General features: G+C 34.5%; 1 protein-coding gene and 1 long non-coding RNA gene across 14 annotated transcripts in view; one reads left to right on the top strand and one right to left on the bottom strand.

The window, feature by feature from the left end:
- Bicd1 (BICD cargo adaptor 1) overlaps positions 1-19,275 on the bottom strand; it is a 154,506-nt gene that overhangs the window by 7,748 nt on the left and 127,483 nt on the right. For 4 of the 13 annotated variants that reach the window (XR_869604.3, XM_006507014.4, XM_006507018.4 and 1 more), the window contains 2 exons: positions 17,443-17,451; positions 5,157-5,232 (listed from right to left, as the gene is read on the bottom strand). The exons of 3 other annotated variants lie outside the window; for them this stretch is intronic. Coding sequence is in view for 8 of the 10 variants with exons in the window: in XM_006507014.4 (XP_006507077.1) it covers positions 5,157-5,232; positions 17,443-17,451 (85 nt within the window). In the remaining 2 variants the exon portion in view is untranslated. Of the gene's footprint in view, positions 1-5,156; positions 5,243-17,442; positions 17,452-19,275 lie in introns of all 13 variants that reach the window. 6 more of the 13 variants (XR_003956156.1, XM_006507015.4, XM_030255123.1 and 3 more) reach the window with 2 other exon arrangements.
- Positions 1,097-15,588, top strand: Gm38931. The gene is made up of 3 exons (XR_869630.3): positions 1,097-1,219; positions 4,573-4,682; positions 15,220-15,588. It is a non-coding gene; the product is annotated as a predicted gene, 38931 (long non-coding RNA).

The following is a 19,275-nucleotide window of genomic DNA, read 5'->3' as shown; positions in this document are numbered from 1 at the left end:
ATAATTATGTAAATATTTAGCTAGACATTACATCCTTTCCTACTCTTTGACCCACTGTAAATTTAGTTTAAAAGGAAACTGCTGTTCTATATTGATGAGGATGATCAATGATAAGAATTATCTTTCCTAATTTTTTTCCTTTTGGTGATACTTGCAATGAAACCAAGATTTCATACAGTTTGGGCAAGCACTCTGTGACTAAGCCCAACCTATATGGTTAAAATGTAGCAAATATGAAATGGTAGAACAAGGAACAAGAAGATAGTGTATGATTTATCTAATTAATGATAAAAGAAAAACAATATTGCGTTAGGTTAAACTTGACCTTCCTAGTAGTCAATGATAAAGGGAATAACAAGTTAATAATTTAGAAAGACATTCCTCAGACCTTGTGTTTCTTTCTGTAAATTGTTGTAAGTTAGAAAAAAGTTCTCTCTATGGAATTAAACATAAAACACAGCACAAGTTATAGCAAGCAGTAAGTATTATGGTAGTCATGGTATGCATGAAGGACCTTGTATGATTCAGTACTCTTCTTCCTAGAGTGTTTTTGCATGGCTAGCTGAGGAATATGGCAATAGCCTGAGCACGGGTTATAGTTCAGCTGGCCCAACATCTTGATGGTCATTCATGATGACATAAAATTATTTTCATTATTTCAAATTTCTTATAAAGTGGAAGAATATTTTAAACCATAGTATTAGCATTTGAAGTTTGCATAAAGTGCAGTAATGTCATGTATATTTTAGGTCTATATATTAACTTGTAAGAAACATATTCTTGACTGACAGGTAAATGAATTATTTTTAAAATAAACATTTGATATATTATTTATTAGAAAATTTTATAAATTTAGTTTCAATTTTGAGTGCTAAATATCTTTAGAAGATTTATTATTCAGCTTTTACCACAAATAAGTTAACTTTTCACTGGAAGATGATGGAACAGTGAGTTTAACACTTCATGTTCTTTCTTTTTTAAGATTTACTTATTTTATTTATAGGAATACACTGTTGCTGTCTTCAGCCACACCAGAAGAGGGCATCAGATCCCATTACAGATGGTTGTGAGCCACTATTTGGTTGATGGGATTTGAACTCAGGACCTCTGGAAGAGCAGTCAGTGCTCTTAATTGCTGAGCCATCTCTCCAGCCCCGAGCTTAATACTTCATTACTGAGGTTTTCAGGTATTAAGTTGGACATATCTTCAGGAAGCTTGGTAAATCTTCAAAATGCTTATTTATTTATTTATTTATTTTTGGTCTTCTTCCTGGTAAACACAACTTAGCAGATGTGCAGATGTGATAGATAGTAAACATTTTTATATATTTAATTTATATATTTAATATATTATGTCCAAGGTTACATCATTTCCCATTACATCATTATATATAAAGATTTAAATAACTTAGAATAGAATCAGCCTGCAAAAAGTACAAAAATTTTGAATTATATTTATTGAAATGACATACTGTGCTCTTACCTTATATTTCGATATTATTTTGTGGTGTTTTCCATGCCTTGTATATTACTTATATAGATTGTGAATGATAATTCAAATAAAAACTCTAATCAATGCTAAAAAACAAAGTACATAAATGTTTGATATGGTGGCATACACCTACAGTTAAAGCTATTTGGATGGTTGGGGCAGGAGGATCACTTGAAGCCTAGAGTTCAAGGAATTCATGATAAGCCTAAACCACATAGGAAGACTATGTTTCAAAAAACAAAACCATATGTGGAAAAGTTCTACATTTTTAGTGTAAAAACACTGTTTATTAAGAAATTATACACCTTAAAAGTTATGTGAGTAGATTACATATGTATAGCCCTGAATTTGATCTGTAGTACTAAAAAAAGTTACAAAAATTACATAAATATATACATATAAACAGGAGGGAAGTAAACTTTTTTTTTCAAAATGAGAAACTCAGCTGATCTGAACTCACTCAGCATTCCTAGAAAATTTTCTCATGTTTCACTGAGAATCCACTTTTCAATTGAAAGAAACTGAGTCAGCATAACTTAAACAGGCTTTCTTTTACCAACTGTAGGTACAATGACTGGTTCCTTATCTGAGGTGCAGCCATGCTCTACAATGGACAGGGAATAGGTGTTAGGTCACTTGGCTCAATTGTATTAAAAAAATATGTGGCACCTGACAGTTGTTTTGTCTGCCTAAACCTAGACTTCTTCCTTTAGAAAAGTATAATAGCTGTTTAGCTTATACAGGAATCGCAATGACTAACACATGTGAAGAATTTACCCTTGCCTGGTACCCAGTAAGAGTTCTAATGTTGGTTGTATATTGCCCTTCTTGCCCAGAAGGAGTAAGAGGGCAGTGCAGAACTGACTCTGATCCTCTCACAGCAGAAACCATTCAGAACCCAAGCCACCCTGAAGAGGACTCCTTTCAAACCTCTACGCATTAATAATTTCTTTGAGTGAACTATAAAAAGAAAGAAAAGTCTGCTTTGGATATGCTATGTCTACTTGGATAGAAACTAGGGTGTCTGTAATTCTCTAAATTGTTTTTCTTTCAACAAATCACCCCCCATGGAGACAGGAAGCACCTAAATTTAGTAATCTCAGAACAGAAGGAATACATCTGCACTACTGCCTTATGGAAATTCTTTTTTTTTTTTTTAAAGATTTATTTATTTATTATATGTAAGTACACTGTAGCTGTCTTTAGACATTCCAGAAGAGGGCGTCAGATCTCATTACAGATGGTTGTGAGCCACCATGTGGTTGCTGGGATTTGAACTCAGAACCATTGAAAGAGCAGTCAGTGCTCTTATCCGCTGAGCCATCTCGCCAGCCCATGGAAATTCTTAAAGCAGTAGTATTACAACTCTGTCCAAGAAAACTAGATTTGTCACAAAATAAACAAAATTTTGGTCAGGGATGGCAATGTACAAAGTGTTAGTGCTAACAGCAGACAGGGCAGACATGTCAGGCCCTTCATCATTGAATTCCTCCAATGTCCATTTTCTTCCTTACTTTATAAATCATCATCATCATTGCCAACAGAAGCAATTTTCCAAGATTACACATGTAGGTATGTAAGAGGTAGAATTACAAGGTAGAAGTCTGACTCCAAAGCCCATTTACTCACACATGTAGTCTGCATTCATGGAGCATCTGTACTGCATTGACACTACCCTAGTGCCCCAATTGAGGGAGGCTGCTTTGTGGAATCTAGACTACAGGTGTCCGGGTCTCCAAACACTATACTATACTATAAAATCCCTCTCAGATCAACTTGAGCATTCATACTAATATTCAGTTACTTATATAATTGAAATTATACAGAACTGGCTACTACTATAAATGCCATCAATACATTAGTAAAGAACATTTCTGAGGGGCTGGGGAGATGGTTCAGTAATTAAGAGTATATGTTATTCTTGCAGAGGACCTAGGTTCAATTCTCAGTACCCACATGGTACTTCACAACCATTCTAACTCTGCTTCCAGGAGATCCAATGCCCTCTTCAGACCTCCCCAAGTACCATGCATACATGTGGTGTACATAAATATATACAAACAGAATACACATAAAAAATAAAGTCAATAAATAAAAAAAAAAGAAAATAGTTCTGAGATAAATAAAATAGTTCTGAGATAAATATCCTCTTACTTGAAGTGGTATTGATCAGCTTTCTAAGAGACATTAATCAGAAGACACTGTCTAGTGACTATTTATCAATGTACTTTGGGGGCTGGGAATGCAGCTCAGTAGTAGACCCCTTGACCTAACATATGAGAGAGCACAGGTTCAGTCTACAACACTGGGGGCAGTGTTCTACTTACTTAGGCAATAGACCACATAACATACTAGCTTTGGATATATTGTTTCTGTATTGGTGATTATCCAGCAAAGGCAAGAATACATATAGTCTGCAAATAACAGCTACTCATCTTAGACACACACATGGAATCATGTTTGAGCTGATCCTTGCTTGATACAAACCCTCCTCTGGTAGGAGAACAAAAGATACATTTATGTATATTAGTAAGTAGACTCTAAAGATCATATCCAGATTCCAGAGGCTTGGTACCAACAGAAACCAAGTAAATGAGGATGAAAGACACTGTGGAGATGAGAAAGTTCTGATGGGATGATTCTAGGCCGTGGGTAGTCACTTAGGATGGAGGGAACTAGAAACTGTTTTGGACAGCTTAAAAATCAAATATGAACTGTCAGCAAACTCTCCTCTCAGTGCCTAGGAACTCAAGGAAGTTTTTTTTCCTGTTTGTTTTGTTTTGTTTTGTTTTGTTTTGTTTTGTTTTGTTGAGTCAGGGTTTCTCTGTATAGCTCTGGCTGTCCTGGAACTCACTCTGTAGACCAGGCTGGCTTTGAACTCAGAAATCTGCTTGCCTCTGCCTCCCAAGTGCTGGGATTAATGGCATGCACCACCACTGCCTGGCTCAAGGAAGTTTTAAACATGCCTTTAAAACACTTCATTTCAGATAAAGGGAAAATAATCACTGCAAATATTCTTTTGGGAATTCAGATTTGAGTTTTTCTCTCCATTTTCCTCCTTTCCTCTTTTTCTTTTATAGATTTTGAAGACAGCTATTCTGTATCAAAAGCTGGCCTTGAACTCACTATATACCTCATTCTGATTCAAACTCCACCTCTTACCACAGCCTCCAAACTGCTCAGATTACAGGTATGTACTACCACAAATGGCTTTTCAATTCAGTTTTAACAATGGGACTGAGTAAACAGAAAATGGAAACCATTAAAACTGTCCTAGAATGGACATCAGATAAGTTTTATATATAATTTCATATATTTTCCCTGTTTGTTTACCTGAGAATTGTATTTGAAGGACAAAAAAGTAAAAGAAAAGTAGGTCAAATAACTTAACAATTACATGTTTAAGATTGGAGGCAATGAAACACTGGAATAATTCAAGTATTTTCTCACAAAGGGGAAATGAAGCAGCCTCTATTCTATCAACTAGTGGTTGATGACATAGCACTAACTCCTGTGCATGCTCATTGGAAATATGAACAAGGGTGAAGTCATGTAGCCAATTCATGAAAAACATGCAATAACATAAAGATGCATAGGTAGTTATGGTCTTGGGAAGGGGAGCTGACATGCAGCTGGTGGGAGAAGGAAGGACCTGTGAATTTACCTGACCGTTGGGTAGTCTTGCCTCCCAGCTAGTTGTGAGCACTGTGGCGGTACGGAGGCAGCAGGCTGCTGACAATCTACAAGAAACTAATAAATTAGACATGTATACAAAGAGATGACACAATGGTGTTAGCAACAGTAACTAAATCAGCTGCCTGAGATTTAGTGAGGAACGGGAACGTTTACTTAGAAACATCTAGATTAAGTGTGGTTTTTTTTTTTTCTTTTGTGGGTGTGTTTTTTTCCTTGACTAATGCCAATAGAAAAGACTGAATTTTTAATTAATGTCTTAGAAAAAAACTAATGACATAAAATTAGTAGCAAGATTTTAATAGTACATTATGTCCTATGGCCATTCATATTTGGTGTTTTGATTACTCTAAAATCAGAATCTATTAATATTAAAAATTCTAACTCCTGAACTTGAACATAATGCTGATTATTTAATTAGCAAACAGATATGCTGTTCTAAAATGAAATATATTCAGGAAATAGATTTTATTGTCAGGGCATATAGTAATATTGTTAAACACAGATATTTTGAGAAAGCCAAACAATATTTTATTAACAAGAAATTAAACAAGAAAATTATATTTACAGTTTTCTGGAAATTGATTGTATGTGTTGAAAAGAATTGCTAGCAGAAATCTTAGATGATTCATTATATAATAAAATTTTAATAAACAGGACTGATGAAGGAAACCAGCCTTATTAATGGTGCTCACTTTGTTTTGTTTTTATTACTTTAAAATCACATACTATAACTCTCATTAGATTAAATAAATTTTATAACTTGTTATTATGTTAATCAACAATTCCAAGAAAATAGGTATATAACCCATCAGAAATCAGTCTGCTCTCTGGCACTGGGTTCATAATATTAGAAACATGCAAGAGGCTATTTGGAAATGCATACATAATATTTTTGCAAAAAAAATCTTTTAAAAAAAGTAAAAATGAGAGTTGACTTGAAAATTACTCTTAAAGCATTTTCTTTGGTGAACAGTTTAGATATGTGCAAATATAAAGCCACGTCATCTCAAATTCTAGATCTACAGGCTTGGGTTAAAATTCTATTGACAATTTTAGAAAGCTAGTGAATTTTAATTGAGCCACCTGATAGGCAATTTTAAAGTTAACCAGGTCCATGCTGCCCTTCTTTAAGTACAATGGGAGGAAAAAGGCCTGAACATGTACTCTGTAATCGTTATGCTTGTCAGTAAGGGATAAATGAAACATTTCCAAAGCAGAGTTAGACTTTGTTGAATAGCAATCCTTAGAATCAATTGGAGTATCAAAATTATTATTTTTCAAATCTTCTGTATGCCAGAAATAATTTCTCTGCCAATGCAGTCATGGCTTATCATACATTGAAAATACCCCTTCTGATAATAATTAGGAAGCAGATGATCAAGACCACAAAGCACTTCCTTAATAAGCTGCCTGATTTGGTAGCTCTTTACATTTATAGTGAACATTATGTTCTCTTACCTTTTTAAAGATTTATTTGTTTTTATTTTATGTATATGGGTATTTGCCTACATGTACATATAGTATGTGTATCATGTGCATGCCTGGTACCCACAGAGGTCAGAAGAGGGTGTCAGATCCCTCTGGAACTACAGTTACAGGCAGTTGTGAACCATGTAAGTAGAAGTGATTTAGGTCTTCTCTAAAAGCAACAAATTAAGAAATCACTGAGATATCTCTCCAGTCATATATTCTCTTTTGAAAAGAAATCACTTTGCTGGGCATGGTGGTATATGTCTAATCCCAGTACTTGGGAGGCAAAATAAGACAGATCTTTTGGCTTCAAGGCCATCCTGTTTTGCATAGTGAGTTCCAAGCCAGCCAAAACTGTATAATGAGACTGTCTAAAATAATAATAAGTAAATAAAAAATATAGAAACCACCTGTTGTTATTGTTAATAATTTACATTTATAAATATTTAACTAAGTGCTGTTTTGTTTGTTTGTTTGTTTTTCAAGACAGGGTTTCTGGCTGTCCTGGAACTCACTTTGTAGACCAGACTGGCCTCGAACTCAGAAATCCACCTGCCTGTGCCTCCCAAATGCTGGGATTAAAGGAATGCGCCACCACACCCGGCCTCTAAGTGCTGTCCTTAAGAGAAAAAAAGCAGAATCCAAATGTACAAAACACCATTTATTGATGTGAATAAAACTTTAAAGGCTACATTGCTCTGACTCCATTGTCTCTAAAATCTTTCCTCTTGGGTCCACACAACTTTAGTTATGCCCACTTTATGCTAAACTGAAACACAATATTTTAACATACACTCTGCAAGGTAAAGCAGGTGTTCTGGGAGATAGAAAAGATCTTTCTCAGACTTCAGTTCCTGATCTTTCAGCTCCGACTATGATCTTCTAGGTCAGACAGACTCTCAAGGCAACTGTAGCAGAATCTTATTATTTTTAAAGCATGAAAGACACAATTATGTGGAAGTTGATACTGTGATTTACTAATTAAGATAGTTTCAATTATTCAATAATCAAATTACTAACTTTATGTTGGAGACAGTGGGGACAAAAATACAAAGATAACATATCTGCTTCATTGAGAAAGACAAACATATTCAGTGAGCACTTAACACTAACATGCCATGGAGATGGTGATGATGAGGAAGAAGTGACTGCATCTGAAACTCATTTATTGCTTACCATGTGTTGGGCACTGTATATTCTGGCTACTTAAAGTTCTATCAGTTACCTCCAAAAGTATCAGGGTTATATAGTGAGGGAACATCACTACACAGTTGAGACACTGATTTGAAGAAAATAAAATACATCAAAAGCACAGAACAAGATATAGCATCCAAGAACAGGAATAATGTTTTGTGTTTTTGTTGGTTTTGGTTTTGGTTTAGTTAGTTTTTTTGATTGTTTGGTTGGTTGGTTTGGGTTGCTGGAAACAATAGATTTCCCTGGAAGAAAAGAAGAGGTCTTGCTTTAAAGATTTCTTTCAGGTTTCTACTACTTCTAACCTTTTTGATGCAATTTAGAAAATTCATTAATTTCCTAAAGACCAATGCCTTTGGGAGTCCAGAAACCGAGTAATGGCTGCTTGAGATCGGTGAGAGTAACCTGAATGGAATGAGTTTGAACATTAGGTTTTGGCTCTTCCATCATCCCACAAGATACTATGGATATCATTTAGGATATGAGTACAGTCTGAGCTGTGGAGTATACAGCCTGCCAGGATGAGGCTCTAGGAGAGGTTTCCTTGATTACCACATACTCTGTGAAAAGAGCAGTGTCACACAAGTTTCATAAAGCATGACTTATTAAAGCCTATTTTCAAGGTGGAAGGTCTAATCCAGCCATGGCTCTTAGTGGAAATGTATCTTTCATACATATCTCCTTCTCTTAGCACCATAAGCTACATCCAGTACTACTCAAATGTCCATAATAACCATCTGAACCTCTGAGTTTCCTTAATGCCAAATATGAGACATGGTGGCAACTTCTCTCATTCTCCTATCACGTAGCTCCCTTACCCTGGAGAACATAGTCCAGGGACACCTTTTTAACCCTGAGGTGTGTGAAAATAAAATCATATGTAGTCTGGCATGACTACAGGAGAGAAACACAGAAGACCTGCCTCATCAAAATCATCAAAATTCTATGAAAATAAAATCATTATGACATTTAAAGGAAACCACATTTCACTGCTATTTTATGCCAATCTTTCTTTGTTTATAGATGGTGATAACAAGTCATGTTTCTTCTACCCTGTGCTTATGGATATATGTTTAAATGCCAATAAAATATGGGCATACTTATCATACACATATATAGCCATTATTAATATATGTTTATAATTCTAATGAAATAGTTTATATAATTTGTGCTTTGGGAATTGAACCTAGGGCCTTGTGCGTGCTAAGCATTCACTCTACCACTGAGTTGCAACTCTGATTCCTACTTTTTAAACATTATATATTTATCCCTGATGCATTTTAAGCTTTTTTCTACTTAATGTATCTTTTGAATTCTACTCATTTAATATGTAAGCCTCTCTCCTATTTTTATGTATCAATTCAAAAATATGGCAATTTTACTTTGATATCTTCATTTTAGACTGGTAACAATAAGGCTATTTCATACATCTTAATGGATGATTTTCAATTTTTTAACCAGTTATGAATGTAAAAAATTGTATAACTAATTCTCTATTTGCCTTAAAAAATTTTAAACAGCTGGTTGTTTGTCAAGATTCAGACATAGCACTTACCCTGGCTTTATGTATGAAAAAGAAGTTTAGTCTAACAGAAGGCATTTTTAATGAACTGGCTTTTAGCTGTCACCACTGTATATTAAGCAGATGAATGCATCCATTTCCTGAAATTTGTCAAAGATCAGGCTTGAATTTGAGGCTTAAGTTTAGAAAAACTTTTCTTTCTTCTGTATAAAAATTTTATTTCCACATTCTCTGACACATTTAGGTGTCTATCCTATTGCTTTCATATTCTCTTTTTCCCCTGGCACCTCTTCATTTATGTTGCATGACTTTTTAGTATCTTTCCTTCAGCAATGAAATTAAAAAGAAAAAGATAAGAACCCTCCCCTTCACTGCTCTTCTCACTCCTTTCAAGACAGTAACTTGTTCTGTGGCCCCATTGGCCTCAAACTCATGATCTAATGGTGTCAGCTCTGAGTGCTAGGATTATAGGTATTACTTCTATATCTGGCTTCTCTTTTCATGTTTTGAAAATAGCAACTCATATTCTCAAAAACAGGCATGAGAAAATATAGGCAAGAGAAATGGAAGTTCATGATTCAAAGATCTTTTAGTAAGACACATGGTTATTGTCTTTTAAGTTAGTATACTATTTTTAATAAAAAATCTAATAAATACATCTGAACAATTTCTATCATAGAATGACATTGTTGCAACTTTCAAGTAGATATAACTTTGGACCAAAAATATGAACTTTCAGAGAATGGTCAATATTCGATAACAGGTGACTAAACTATAGTATAAAAACAAGAATATTTATCTATGACAGATATTTAATAAAAAGTTGATAGATACATGGATTATTTTGATATTCCACAGTCAATATCAAAGCATGGAGACAACTTCTTTTATGTTCTTATAGAAAGGAAAACAGAGCCTTTGATATGTGTTCTAAAGTGTTCCTCTTTCTTCTTTCTGAAAACCTGGACCTGATTTTGATTGACAGAAAAGAAAGAAACAGAATGAAAGAGAAAAACAAGAAAGATGAAATATAATGGTGAATTGTAATGTTAAGGAAGTGCTCTATAGACATAAACTAAATACCTTTCATACAAGGATCTCTGATCCTTATTAAAAAAAAATCAATCAAATAGATTCTCTCTCTCTCTCTCTCTCTCTCTCTTTCTTTCTTTCTAACTTTTGAAACAGGGTCCCATGTTGGTCTTAAGCTGGTATCTTCTTGCCTTTGTCTTCCAAGTAATATGATTACGACTATGCACCACCACACTCGGATAGATTTAATTTTATTTAGAATACAGAAATGAGGCTTGGAAAGTAAGAGAAGCCTATGCCTGATCATTTTCTACATGACTTTTATTGAGAAAAAAAGGTTGTTTTAGTGCTTAGAGAACTGAATATCAAAGAGTTAAGTGATTTTCTTAGGGCTTGTGGTGAATTGAATATGCTTGGTCCAGGAAGTGGCACTATTAAGAGGTATGGTCTTGCTAGAGGAAGTGTGTCACTGTGGGAGTGGGCTTGGAGACCCTCCTCCTAGCTGCCTGGAAACAGTTTGCTCCTGACTTCCTTTGTATGAAAATGTAGAACTCTTAGCTTCTCCAGCACCATGTCTGCCTGGACGTTGCTGTGCTTCCTGCCATGATGATACTGAACCTCAGAATGTGCAAGCCAGTCCCAATTAAAAGTTGTTCTTTAAAGCCGGGCGTGGTGGCACACGCCTTTAATCCCAGCACTCGGGAGGCAGAGGCAGGTGGATTTCTGAGTTCGAGGCCGGCCTGGTCTACAGAGTGAGTTCCAGGATCAGCCAGGACTATACAGAGAAAACCTGTCTTGAAAAACCAAAAAAAAAAAAAAAAAAAAAAAAAAAAAGTTGTTCTTTATAAGAGTTGCTTTGGTCATGGTGTCTTTTCACAGCAATGGAAATCCTAACTAAGACAGGATCTGTTAGCATTTCTATTGCTATAATAAATGGCCATGACCAAAAGCAACCTGGGGAGGAAAGGGTTTATTTCTTCATAAAACTTGTAATCCACAGGAGCCAATGTAGAAGTCATGCAGGAGTGGCTTGCTTATTCAGTCTGCTTTCTTATACACCCCCAGGACTACCTACCCATACATCATACACCATGGAATGGGCTGTCCCATTTAAATCACTAAGAAAATGTCACAAAGACTTGCCTGCAGACCAATCTGTTGGGAGCATTTTCTCAATTATGATTTGTCTTTCCAAATGACTCTAATTTGTGTCAAATCATATAATCTGTGATATAAATCTAGTCAGCACAGGGTGCAAGTAAGTAACAGAGTTAAGAGCTTAAGCCCAAGTTACTGACTGTCTTCATATGTTCTTTTAGTATAATGCCCATATGGAGTATGATAGCTCCTGAATTGTATCCTTTCAAAGTTAAATTCTCAACCCAGGACCTCTGAATAGGATTGTAATTGGAGATGAGACCTTCAGAGAGGTGATTAAGTTAAAATGATGTTATGGAGTTTGGTCCTACTCCATATGATGCATATCCTTGTGCTGAGAAGACATCAGAAAGACACAAAAATGTATATAACTCAGAGGAAGGACCAAACAAGGATGCAGTAAGAGTGTGGCTACCTGAAAGCCAAGGAGTCCTCCTGTAGGCACCTTGACCTTGAATTTAAGATTTTAATGTGGGAAAATAGATAAACAAACAAATAAACAAAATTTGTTGTTTAAGTTGCTTGGTCTGTGGTATTTTGTAACCACAGTCCAAGAAAATGAAAATGTGTTCTAAAGTAGATGCAATGGTAACACCAACTTTCTACCATCATCAGTCCAATATAATCCATAACAGCCAAGTACTCTCACATTTCTTTACCTTTAAAGTTGTTCAAGGATAGAAATAAATACATTTTAAGAAGACTCAAAGAAAACTCAAATCCCAACAATATATATAAGGGGACACAACAAATTATAAATGAAAATCCACACTTGTTTTTTAGCAATATATTTTTATATATGTTATGTTTTATATATACATGTATGCATGTATGTATGCATGTCTGCATATTAGAAGCAAAATCTACCAAATCTGCTAGGCGTGGTGGTGCACACCTTTAATCCCAGCACTTGGGAGGCAGAGGCAGGTGAATTTCTGAGTTCAAGGCCAGCCTGGTCTACAAAGTGAGTTCCAGGACAGACAGAGCTACACAGAGAAACCCTGTCTCAAAAAACCAAAAAAAAAAACAAAAAAACAAAAAAACAAAAAAAAAAAACCTACCAAATCAGTGTTATTAGGGACAACTAAACTGATGACAGAATATAAAATCTGGGTAATTACATTATTATAAAAGTAAAAACTTCTATACACTGTGTGTGAAGATAAAAAAATGAATCATTACAACCACTGCTTACAAACACAGGAGTTTGCTGTTTGTGGATAATAACACAAAAACACTCTCCACATAGTAGAGACACATTCAGGTACTTGGGGAAGATAATGTAGACCTATCATGATAGGTGATGAGCATTCCACAAGGTATTTCCTGCCTCTACCCAGTAAAGCTTCTGTCACCATTTCCTGGCATTCTTTCTGCCAGGAGCTTCCTAGCCTGGAAAGGGTAGAGGTGGGGCACAGAGTAGGACTCTTGTGTGGCTTGAAAGTCTGAGGGTCTCCAGACATTCTAACTCTCTAACTATACTGAAATGCTGATGATAACTTCTAAAAGGCCCTAAAAACTTTCTTGCTCTTTCTGAGGGTAAAAACCTGCTGGTTTAGGCAATTGACTCCTTTAGCCTAACAACAGGGGATTAAGTAATGTGGTCTTTGTTCTATTTCACCAGGAACTACACAGCTGTAGCTTTCAGTAGAAGTCACAGGAAGAAAAAAAAAAAGACACTTTGAAAAATGATTATAGAGTTCATTACTAAGTTGTAAAAATTTTCCTATGAAAACTACCTAAGAAAAGGGAAAAGTGGAAAGATTCTAAGTGGGGCAAGGAAAAAGTTCTTTTCTTGCTTCTCCTCTTTGTCTAAGAAGTGTTCTGTACAAAAAAGTTCTCCTCAGCTCAGTTCTGACTCTTCTCTTTTGTTCTCAGCACTTATACATCTTTCAGAATACATGATCACATGTTAAAAAGTTTATCACAAGTTCACACATAAAATAAAATCATAAATTGAAATAGAAGTTTACAACAGAGAATGTTTACATGCATATCCATTAGGAATAATTATCTGACTAAACATCTATCACCTGTCACAGCTCCACAGGTTCATTGAAAGTTAACCATAACTAAGATACTAGTAAAGGTTTGTATAGATAAACCCAGTCAATATTTTATCTTCTGTCCTAGCACCTGTAATAAATCATTAATTCCCTTTTTTATGACCTTTGGTTAATTGTTTTACAACCTCTTGGAATGTGCTCTGAGTAGTAGAAAGTCTGGTTAGTATCTAAGAGGCAATTAACTGGTGACACATGGGAGACTTGACAGTTCTCATTGCAGTTTTGACTAGCAGAGAAGGATCTAATAGCAGTCCCACTATAAAAGAGCTTATTAATCACTAATTTAACTTTAGAAATTCTTATAGGATCATCATTAAGAATTAAGATGTCATCTATTTATCTACATAGCATCACTACAAGACAAAACATTTTTGTAGATCTGTAGAGATGTGCTCAAAAGGAACCTAGTGATTGTTATATATGTTTAATAGTAACAGGAAAGGCATATTAATAGCAGGATCTTTCCTAAAATGATTTTCTCTTGGGCCTTGACTGTCAGAGCTTCATCGTAGATATAAAACAAAGTGAAGTCATTTCAGGAAGATCACCTGCTAGTTATCAGCTTGTCCTATGATGGCTCCTGACATCTTTCTACTGCCTTCTCTATCTTATGCTGCTCAACTCTCCTTTTCAGCCTGGTATTCAGAGTCTACCAGAAAGAACTAAGCATTTGTTGTGGCTTGGGGGACAAAGTCTCCATAAGCTTATATATTTAAACCCTTGGTCCTCCATTTTTAGTGCTGTTTAGGAAGTTTTAGGAACTACATTGTTGTGGGAAGGCTTTGAGACTTTATAGCTTAATGAAACTTCCTGTTGGCTTTCTCTGCTTCATGTGTTGTACTGAAATGTTGTCAGCAAACTTCCTGACCCAACCACCTGCTGCCATGCCTTTCTTATCATCATAGACTCTCCCTTTGGAATTGTAAACCAAAATAAACTCTTCTATACATTTCTTTTTGTCATGAGATTGTATCATAGCAACATAAAAGTAACTAATACGGTATGGATTTATCTCTGGTATGTTTGGTCCTCAAAAACGTTATGCCTGGACTCTACCATGGAGCCACACACTTAAAAAGACTTTGTGTTTGGCTTCCTGCTTTGTGAAACAGTAACTAAGTGACAAAAGAAGTAATTTATTGCTTGTTTGTTTTTTGTTTTTCGAGACAGGGTTTCTCTGTCCTGGAACTCACTCTGTAGACCAGGCTGGCTTCAAACTCAGAAATCCACCTGCCTTTGCCTCCCAAGTGCTGGGATTAAAGGCAAGCACCACCACTGCCCAGCTGACAAAAGAAGTAATTTTAACCCTCACTTACTCAATAAGTGTTGATATTAATCAATAGTCTTGCAGGATTTCCATGAAGATCAGGTGAGAGAATTTTTGTGAAAACATGCAGCCCACACTCCACTGATTAGACAACAGGACAAAGGAAAGGCAGGTCTGGTTACGACTGATTTTTTTACTTCAAGAAGTAAAGGAACTAGCTGTAGTGAAGTAAGAAAGGTCAAAATAAACAATATAAAGAATTTGTTTCCAAAAGCCTTTGCTCCTATCTGTATGTTTATTTGAAATGTTCTTTCTCTTTCAGAGCTATCTAGTCTGGAGCAGAATTACCCATCATCCCAGAAGAAAATGCCTAACTTCTTTAAGTTTTGTCAAAACTCACCTCCATCGGCCTTTGTTAGCAACTTTGCTTGAAGAATGTCTAATTAAGGCTACTTATTTCCTCACAGTAGTTTGTGTAGGGAATTTTCAATGTGGTGCAAAATATTTGCTAATGTACTGATTCCACTTCCCTTAATGGATTTGTGAATTTTTTCTCTATGTATATTTTGTAAATGTTTAACAGATTCACTTGAGGAAGAAAGTTTGTGAATCAAGCATTTCTGTGATCAAAATGTTCCTAACAAAAGAATAAGAAAAGGGGAATAATGTCTAATACAAATATGAAAGTTAATATAGTAATATTATTTTTTGATAATTGGAGGCTTTAAATCAGAAAAATAAAATTTAAATTATCATTTAAAATATATCAATAACAATACTAAATTATTCCTCACTAAATCTACAAGTTATTAATAGTGTATTCATGAACTAACAGAAAGAAATGTCAAGTACACTTCTTAAGTAGACCTAAGGACTCCCAAGTACATCACCTGAAATAACAGGAAAACATGAGAAAAACTTGAAATAGAAATACTATAGAGAGAAAAATAAAAGGACATGATAGAAACACATAAATACTAATTGTATTCAGTAAGATATTTTCAAAATTCCAGTAATGAGTGAACAAGACATTGACACTAATAAAAATAGGTAGCTGTGACCAACATTTGGTTGGTCACAATTCAACTTTCATTTATAATCAAACACATAGAGTTGGCTATCTCATCCCTTTTTGCCAATTGTATCATATGTCCTAGAAACACTTTAGTTTCTTTGAAAGCAACCTCTGATAAAATGATAGCATCATTTCCAACTTCTCTGGGATATAATCTGCTAATTTATAGCACCAGACACTCAGTGTTCAACACAGCAAACTCCATTAAATCTTTCTATCCTTGATAGTTTGAAATAGTCTTTATGCATTAAAATTCTTCAGGGAACAAAACTACAGACTTGTTGAAATATCAAAAAATATTAATATAATTCAGACAAAAATAACAAACCTTTAAAAGGCATTTGGTTGTGCCTTTCCTAACTGACAATAGCATATAGGTTTATTGCACTCTGAAAAGTATTAAAACTATTTGCTAAGCAGAGAAAAACTTTTTTTCTGTTTACAAATTATAAAAAAACTTATTTAACTTGCCATAGGATATCATGATATCCTATGGCTAGTCAATAAAACAAAACAATGTTTGTAGAAAAATTCATTTTATACAAATCTTACAAAGGGAAATATATAAACTGCACCTTTTTGCTTCTGGACAATTTAGGAATAAATAATGAACATGAAGAAATGGATGATAAAGGGATAGAGACTAATTATTTACAGTGGCACCAAGAGGTAAAAGTATACTGTGTTGCCAGATTCTCATACCAATCAAACACCTTTTCAAATATGACCCTTTGTTTAGAAATAACCTTCTCAAGAACAATGCAACTTGGTACAGTTAACTCAAGATACTAAGGCAGTTCAAAGTTAAGAAGCATGCATCAAATCCAGATCATCTTTTCATGTCCTAATTAATCAACAAAGACACAGGAGAAATAAGTTAAACAAATTATAGGACTTCACTAAAAAGTTCAGTTATAAAGATATATATCAGTCAAGAAAAATCTATGAGATACCACTCAATAAAATGTGTTTGATTTTATTTCATAATTTTCCTTTTTAAATTATTGCAGAAAAATCACACTGGAGAATATTCTGAGAAGATTGGACGTCCTCTTCAGCAAATCAATGTATCTCAAAATTAAAGACTTTCTCAGTATCGGTTGTTTCTTGGTTTGGTTTGTTGTGGTGTTCTTTTGTTCTGTGTTTTTCTTTTTCTTATATTAAGAAAGGAGTTCATATAATGTGCAATACACATTATCAGACAAACAATAATCCAAACTAAATGAAGTGTTTCCAAATGTCCTAAGATTTAAATTAGATCAGAATTTACAGGAAAAACAATATGTTTAAATAGTATTTTAAAAAATACAATTTTACAGAAGGTATTTACAAATTTTTAAAGGAATTTACAATGATAAGCTTCTTGATGTAAAAGTATTTGATTTATGGAAATTTAGTTCAGGCAAAGCTAGTCAAGAATAAATCTATTATGGAAAATATGGTTCACCTAGATGTTTATAACCAACTTACCTCTTTTTGCTTTGGATGTCAAGTAGTGCATAAAAAGAGAAAAAAATCATGTTTAACTGATTCTAATGTCATTATGTATGGCTTATTCCATAAGTACCTACTCCAACTAAAGGACTATACTGTTTTCCAAAGTATCTTATGAAATGAAGTAAAGAACAGACTGCTTGGGCTGCCAAAACCAAGTATTTAAGATGAACTAAACAGTGTACTCACTAGGATACATGCACCAAGGACCAGACAAAAATGGTACATGCTCTTATTCTAATTCCAATCCTCATGACCAAACTGGTCAGAGACTGTGTTTGTATTAGTAGTAAGACATAATTTTAATTTTTAAATGTGATTAAAAACTGGGGAGCAGTTTAGAATTTAAAAACTGGAAGATGTGGGCAATAGAACAGTAAACAAGTTCCTAGCATGAGGAAAGTATGCCCCTTTCAGCTAAAAAAAAAAAAAAGCTAACAAAGCTCCTTCAATTTTTACATTCACTAAAAATAAATCCAGTTAAGATGACAGTCATTTTCTAAGTCATTATCCTACAAAATATATGTACATATTTTATATAAATATTTAAATGAAAAATTAAATAACTGTTTAAGAGTAACAGAGAATCTAGCACATTTTAAAAAGAATATTTACTAACTGAGGTGATCACATGAGGGCAATTCTAGAGGCAGCCCACAGACAGGTGATCCTAGTTTTTTGATTGTATTACTAAAGGGATATACATAATCTAAATTTACAAAATAAATGAGAAAATGTCTGGGCTCTGGTAGTGACTAAAGGCAAGACAAATGAATTTTTGGGACTTTTTACAAAATCCTTACATTAGAAATCTATGTGTGTACCACTGACCTTATTTTTAGCTAAAAGGTGATTACCAAGAGACAATGAATAACATGACTGTTCCATATCTTTATGACTTTATACTTTTGTGGGGGTAGAGGGGATAGTTTCTCTCACTGAATTTGAAGCTTATTGATTTGGCTAGGCTGTGTGACCAATCAGTACTAGGGATTTATTTACCTGTGTCTATTCCTCTCCCCTCCCAAAGCTGAGATTAAAGGCATACATAACCTTGCCCTGATTTGTGAACCAAAATCAGATCCTCAATCTTGCCTGGCAGAGACTTTGTCAACTGAGCACTTTCCCAAGCCCAACTTAAGAATTTTTAAAGCCAGCAAATAAAGGAATAAAATCAACCATTTGAATTGTGCTTTTCTTCTTTATCTCATACCTTTTAGTCATAACATAAACCACAAAAATCTTAACAAGGTTAATAGATGATTAAAGAGAAAGTATGTGGAAGAGGAACATACAGTTATGCTAGAGGAAACCTGCAGAGTTGAAGGAGTGCTACAAAGCCCTTTAATGACTACATTACACAATGAATGTTTTTTAGTTGATTAGAAATACAATTTGAAATCACAGGTCACCTTAAGTTGTCTATCTAAAAATGCTATGTAACTGTCTTTTCACTATATTGTTAAAAATCAAAGAATAAAAAGTAGCTATAACAAGCCTTCCAGGAACATCACAGCTATACACAATTTGCACCATGGTCATAGAAGAGCTCAGACTTTGCCTGTAGGCCCTACACAACTCACTATAAATTCAGAAAGGACTTTAAATCAAGAATTAGAATGTAGAAAAGTCCATTCCCTACTATGATGATTCAGAGGACTTTGGATGCCTGCTGTATTGATAAAGACTACAAAGTATTAATGAATTAGATTGTAAGCCTTTGCATACAATTTTAAATGTAGTTATAAATGTAACTACATTTAAGTAATAAATGTCCTGAGAAAAAAATAAAATCTAACACACTGTAAG

Source organism: Mus musculus, chromosome 6 (genome assembly GCF_000001635.26).
Source record: "Mus musculus strain C57BL/6J chromosome 6, GRCm38.p6 C57BL/6J".
Lineage (NCBI taxonomy): Eukaryota > Metazoa > Chordata > Mammalia > Rodentia > Muridae > Mus > Mus musculus.
Note: the sequence above shows the minus strand (reverse complement) of the source record. Positions and strands in the feature narration are given on the sequence as shown.